Source organism: Populus trichocarpa, chromosome 14 (genome assembly GCF_000002775.5).
Source record: "Populus trichocarpa isolate Nisqually-1 chromosome 14, P.trichocarpa_v4.1, whole genome shotgun sequence".
Lineage (NCBI taxonomy): Eukaryota > Viridiplantae > Streptophyta > Magnoliopsida > Malpighiales > Salicaceae > Populus > Populus trichocarpa.
In genome coordinates, this window is record NC_037298.2 from 12809618 (window position 1) to 12816066 (window position 6449).

The 6449-nt window shown below is 34.9% G+C and overlaps 1 protein-coding gene across 4 annotated transcripts; it reads left to right on the plus strand.

The window, feature by feature from the left end:
• On the plus strand, positions 1-4085 carry LOC7456029 (elongation factor Ts, mitochondrial). 4 transcript variants are annotated; one of them, XM_002320507.4, is made up of 9 exons: positions 2-167; positions 396-689; positions 794-966; positions 1085-1174; positions 1342-1516; positions 1719-1903; positions 2984-3109; positions 3251-3339; positions 3823-4085. In XM_002320507.4, the coding sequence occupies exons 2-9, from the start codon at positions 398-400 to the stop codon at positions 3866-3868; spliced, it is 1176 nt and encodes a 391-aa protein (XP_002320543.2). In that variant the 5' UTR covers positions 2-167; positions 396-397; the 3' UTR covers positions 3869-4085. The 4 variants fall into 4 exon arrangements, with proteins under 4 accessions (XP_052303030.1, XP_002320543.2, XP_024440228.1 ...); XM_024584460.2 differs by having other exon boundaries at positions 8-167; positions 377-689; XM_024584461.2 differs by having other exon boundaries at positions 33-167; positions 386-689.
• The last annotated feature ends 2364 nt before the right edge of the window (positions 4086-6449 follow it).

Here is a 6449-nt window from a genome sequence, read left to right on the forward strand (position 1 = left end):
ACACAAGCAGTGGCCCAGCCCAAAGCAGAAAAGAAGGCCTCTACTCTCCTCTCCTGTTCAGAAATCATAAAAACACACACAAAATCGATCGAGTGGAATCATCAGCGCCACCACTCCCTTCTTCAATCCTCATTTCCATTTGATTCGACCGCACTTTTTAGTTTCAGGTTAGTTTTTCTGTCTTTTATATATATACACACACTAAGAAGAAGAAGAAAAGTCTCTTCAAACTCCATATCCTCGATCTCCTTTTATTTATTTATTAATATATATGTTAAACCCTACTCATTTTGTGGGCAGGTTTTTGGGCTATTCTAATATTTTCTGTTCTTGAAATTGAAATAGTTTTTCTCTTTTGAATTTTCATGTTATTAAGACTGTATAGGTTTTTGTAGAAATGGCTCTATGTAGAAATGCTAAGGGTCCTCTTTCAAGAATGCTAACTACCAGGCCGGGTGTTGGCTATGGACAAAGTTATTCTACAGCAGCCATCGCCACTCCCATTTATCAGTCTGCAGATGACAAAACTGCATTTAGATATGCATTTGGAGTGCTTTCACGGCGATTTTGCTCTCAAACACCTCCTGCTGCAGCAGTCCAAATGAGTCTCATTAAGCAATTGAGAGAACGGACTAGCGCTCCTATCAAAGATGTCAAGGCTTCTCTTGTCCAATGCAATTGGGATATTGGTAAGAGAATGGATGAAAGAGAAGTTGGAATTATTTTTTTTTATTTCGTAATTTTTATGGTTTTGAATTTGGGATGTGGTGGATTAATTTATCTGTACATGTAGAGGCGGCACAGACGGATTTGAGGAAAAGAGGGAAAGTTTTGGCAATGAAAAAGGCGGGTAGAGTTGCCACTGAAGGATTGCTTGCATTGGCTCAGAATGAGGGGAAGGCTGCTGTTATTGAACTTAATTGTGAAACTGACTTTGTTGCCAGAAATGAAATTTTCCAATACTTGGTTAGTTTGTAGTTTTTTTCACTTTTCGTTGTACTAGCCTTCTTTGGGGATTTAAAGTTGCCTCCAAGTTCTCCATGGTTAATGTTCCGAACCTTATTCTGTTATTGTGATAATGCAGGCTTTAACTTTAGCAAAGCAGGCTTTGCTGGTTGAAAATGCTTCTCAGCTGGTTTCGGGGGTCCACCCTGTAGGTCTCGAGTCTCTGGAGGTGAGATGATACTTTTTTGTTTACAATTACTTTTCCTGGGATAATTTTCAGTAGCTCATACTGTGGTATCTGACTTCAATTAGGTTTTGAGTTCCCCAACATATTAGGATCTGTTAGTGAAATTGGGTTTCTTGGATGTTATGAGTGAATAATTTTATCCTAATCAGGAGTTGAAGTTAAATCTTGAACATCCAAAAATAAGTGGAGATACAACTGTTCAAAATGCAATTACAGAAGTGGCTGCAATGATGGGTGAGAATGTAAGACTCAGAAGGGGCTTTGTGATGTCTGCACCTTCACCCGGTGTTCTTTCCACTTACCTTCATACTAGTCCTCAACCAGGTACAGTATTTTGGAAGTGCCTTCCTTTCTTTTCAAAGAAGATTTTATTCTTGCATGCACACACAGCACAAACACCCTTGGCTCATACTCATAGAATGCTCAACAGAACATGCCATGATTTCTAAAATTTCATATGAGCTAGAGGGTCTGGGATACCGAAGGATCTCATTTGGCTTGTGCCACCCTATGTGCATGGATGTAGGTTTGGGCCGTATTGTGGGACTTTTATCTCTTGAGATAGAAGATGGAAATTCTCCGTTGGAGGCTCTCCAGCGTGTTGGATCAGAATTGGCTGTGCATCTGGTAGCTGCAAAACCATTATTCTTGACTAAGGAAGGTGTTTCCTCTGATGCATTAGAGAGTGAACGTGAAATTCTTAAGTCTCAGGTAAATTGTTACTTGTGAATCCATGCTAGCTCTGTCGGTAGATCTTAGAAGTCCATCTTGATTTGTTCTATTTCTCTGTTGTCGGTTAACCATGATGTTAGATCTGAGAAGCCCATCTTACTTTGTTCTATTTTTCATACCTGCTTTTAGTCATTTGTTTTGAAATTTCAAAGATCTCTTTCTGAAGTATTTTCTTGTTATATCGTAGTTCCGACCTTTTTCTTTTGGGCTACATCTAAGACATTTATAACCTAATTTAGCTTTGTGGATGCATCTTTGCTTTGATGATTGTACCTTTTCCATTTGAAGGGTTAGTTTGTGGTTTTAGATGTTGCATATGTGATGCTATCCACCAAACTGAAGCAACAGGGTGCTGCAAGATATTATGCTATTGGATCCTAGGCAGATGATGAAATATAAAATCCAATGAGAAATTGATAAAATCAAGATGATGACATGGGCAGTATCAAATCTTTTGGTATGATGCATTTCTTAGGAGTTAAGTGTTATTGCATGAATATTGGTTATGTTATGACAAAAATATGGGTTGAGGTTTTCTAACAAAAAAGGATAGATTTGGGCTGTGAAAAGTATTGATTTCACTGATGATTGGACATTAAAGGAACTACAAATACAAAGGAATTGGTGCTGCTGATTCCAAGGTTCATCTCAGTTGGGTTTGCATCAGAAAACGTTCATTTTGGAACTTCCTGTGGGAGATGCATATTTTTCTTGTTATGTTTAAGCCATCATTGACCAATGCTATTTGCATTACTATTTTTCTTTGGTCATATTGCTGCATCATTATATTATTGTGTAAAAAAGATGCATGTCAGTCAATGTTAGATTAAATATGACATAGGCAAACTACATGCAGTAACCTGTACAATATAGATTGATTGAGGCATGTTAACATGTAGATCCTTCTGTTGTGAAGGATGTTCTAATGGTTATGCTGAAAAGTTCTCTACTTTTTTTGTTCATTTTTTGGTAGGTTAATGTACTTTACAACTGTTTTCTAATTGATTTATTTTTCCATGTAAAGATTTTAATTATTAATAATGGGTTTTTATATGTCAGGCAGAAAGTACAGGGAAGTCTCAAATGGCCATAGAGAAAATGGTGGAAGGCCGTTTGCGTAAATACTACGAGGAAGTTGTTTTGATGGAGCAAAAATTTGTTATGAATGATACAATGAACGTAAAGGTATTCCAGGCCACCATCTTTCTCTCCATCACACACACACACACACTCTGCACAAGCGTGTGAATGTGTCTTGTTTGTGTGTGCATCATATGATTTATACAATGCAATTGTAAAAAAAGTGTCTTACATGCTGCATCACAGACACTGCTCAGCAATCTATCGAAGGAAGTGGGCTCGCCTGTGAAGATAGGTAACTTTTTCAGAATGGAAGTTGGAGAGGGAATTCAAAGGTATAGAATGCTTTTCACCTGGAAGAAAACATAGATCTAGTGACTAGGGAATAAGGATTTTTTTAACAATTATGTCTTCTCCTCTCTTTGCAACTTATTTGGTATTTCAATATTCCAAAGGCAAGGAATAACCATCTTTGTACCCATAAATTTACTCAGCCTTGATTACCACGGGAAACTATCCCTGTCCTGGTACGAACCTTTGATGCCATTTTCAGAAAGCCTGGTGGCATTCTGCATGTAACAATGTTACACTGTAACAGATATGGTGTGGTATCTGAATAGCAGCAAATAAATGTGACTTCACAATTAATACTGGTTTGTTAACACTACTGTACAGCTGTTTTCTTGTACCTTGGCTCATTATGTTTGATGGCAGTTAAGGAATTAATACCTGCTAGTTATGAGAAAAATCATAAAGCCTGCAGAAAAGACCTAATTTCCCCCCTTTATGTTTGGTATTCTAACTGGTGTAGTTTTCAGGGAGGAGGCGTTGGGTGCAGATGAACCAGTGGCTCAGGCAGCTTGATTTTAGGAGATGCTCTTCCTTGATCTGTGTAGCTCATGAAGATAGGCGATAACAAGTTAAAGATGTGATTCTGAAGTTGAGGGCCATCTTGCTTTTGTAACATTTTAATGGCCAGTGTGTTCTGCTAGCAGATGCTATTTTTAATGCAATGCCGAGATGAATTTGTAATGATAATTTTGTTATTGGCCACGAGTATGAAATGCTGCTTCCTTTCTCATACAGGATTTTGAGCTTTTATACACATACTGGGAAAAATTATATGTTGAACTGTTGACCATTTGTTCTCTATTTGAAGCTGGCCCAGGGTAGGGTGATGGACTTTTCTTTTGTGGGTATAGTTGAACTTGCCGAGAGACAGAAAAGCCTCGCATACAGTATATTTTTACCCTAGGTGGAAGGGGAAACTAGAAGCGAAAAAGTTAACCCGAATGTTTGATATTTTGAAAAAGTTAACCAGAAAGTTAACACATTTATCTTTACCTTCCCCTGCAGATGTTCTCAAGAACGGTGCATCTATTTGCTTGTGGACAATTCGTTACAATCAAACCTTTAGCCACAAAAGGTACAAAATATTAGTTTATGTTGTTCTATCTACGTTTAATCCTGCAAATAAGCTCCCATGTATTAGAGCTGTTCGAATTTGAACTTGTTACTAACCCTTTAATATAAAAGCATGGGTGCTTGTACAGAAGTTAGATGACCTCAATGTATAAATGCAATAGTCTATAGTTTTAAACTAGATGGGCAATCTGTGCCGCACCAGCCAACCAAAAGAATTTTAACATAGAAAAGGGATCCTTAGGCAATGATAGGAATTTAAAAAAATAAAAAACACTTGAGTCATTAACTTGACTGAATTTAATAAAATTAAGTAATGTAATAATCTGATTTAAATTATAGATAATGATAACAGACAAAATTTACAGAAAACATTTGGCAACAATTAGCTAAAACAAATGAGTCACTGATATCATACCCGAAAGGAAAAAAAAGAAAAAATCATTGAAGACTCATCATCATTCTACTGCGGACATCACCCACCAGCAAAAAACTTGATAAGACGGATTAAACCTCACTACAAAAGGCTACACAACGACATCAAAAGAAGTTGCATGAGTCATTAGAGCAACACCCTAGAAAAGAAAACTGAAAAAAACAAAAGGAAGTGAGTATCCGTTTATATTCATTCAATCAATCAATTCTATTTAATTCAAGAATAAAATTCATTCTAAAAAATAAATTTAACAAAGAACAATAAATAAAAAGACCCGAGATAACTCAATTAAATAAATAAATAAACAAGCAAACAAAAGGTGTGGCAAGTTAAAAAAAAATAGAGTCCAACCTCGAATTAAATAAATGTTGAAAGATGAAACTGAACAAACATCATCTTAAAAACAAGATTAAAAAAACAAAGCAATTTCGAGTGAATCTCATAAAGTTAGGTTAATTTCCAAAACTTTCAACCTATGAAATTTTAGATAATATTTTAACCAAGAAGTTTAAATCCAAACTAATTAAATGTTAAAGGATGAAATAAGGCAAAAGAAAATATCAATCTAAAAAATCTTGCAAGGGAAAAAAATAATAATCAAAAGAATAAGGATAAAATCCAATAGGAAAAAAAAAATAATAGAGGATGAAATCACAAAAAAAAATATTCATTCTAAAAATTATCTCAAATTCTATAAATAATAATTAAAAGAATGAGGATCAAATTTGATAAAGCAAAAGATTGAATGAGGATGAAATCAAAATAAAATTTTAAATTCAGAAATTATTTCAAATAAAACAAATAACAACTGACAAAATAAGGACTAGAAAAAAAGAAAGAGAAGTTTAGTAATTGATTTAAAAAAGCACAAACAACAAGGAAAAGAGGAAAGAAAAAAAAAATAGTCATTAACTCTAAACCAAAAATCATTTCTAATACGGCACCAAATCATAAAGAAAATGTTGCGATGAACTAGAAGCCACCCTGAAATAATAATTTTGGCCACTATAATCATTTACACGCATCGTTTGAATGCAGCAAAGCGACGCGCAAATCAATGTTTTTTAAATTACTTTTGATTTATGAAAAGACCAAATTGCCACCACCCCAACCCAACCCATTATATATATATATATATAGCTTAACGTAAAAATACCCTCTGACCAAAGGGTAAAAATTTAAACTTCAGGGTAGCTAGGTTTTTTTAATATACAAGAAAGATACAAAAAAGCCCTCCACTTTTAGTTAATTTTTTTATTATTATAAGGGTAAATAGATTATTTAACTCTCTAGTCTCTACACATTCTGTAACCCTCAATTTATTTATTTTAAGAGCAGTGATATAAACTTATTGTGCCATCAAAAAAACAAAATACCAATCCTATCCCAATCAGTTTAAAAATACAAAAATATTCCTATTATTATAAAAATGATTCTACCCATTAGATTTTTTTAAAGGGGCAAAGAAGGTGAAAGCTTCCCGTCGACGGTTTTTATTTATTTTATTTTTTTCAATTTTGTGAGTTGGTTCGATTCTCTAGCTTCATCACAGGTGCCATCGCTGCTGTGTACCCGAGCACATACCTG

What these genes read in the sequence shown, in the direction of transcription:
- LOC7456029 (XM_002320507.4), top strand. Translation starts at nt 398, where the DNA reads ATGGCTCTATGTAGAAATGCTAAGGGTCCTCTTTCAAGAATGCTAACT. An exon ending in ATGAAATTTTCCAATACTTG is followed by an intron (nt 967 to 1,084) that starts GTTAGTTTGTAG and finishes GTGATAATGCAG; the next exon opens with GCTTTAACTTTAGCAAAGCA. An exon ending in ATGATACAATGAACGTAAAG is followed by an intron (nt 3,110 to 3,250) that starts GTATTCCAGGCC and finishes GCTGCATCACAG; the next exon opens with ACACTGCTCAGCAATCTATC.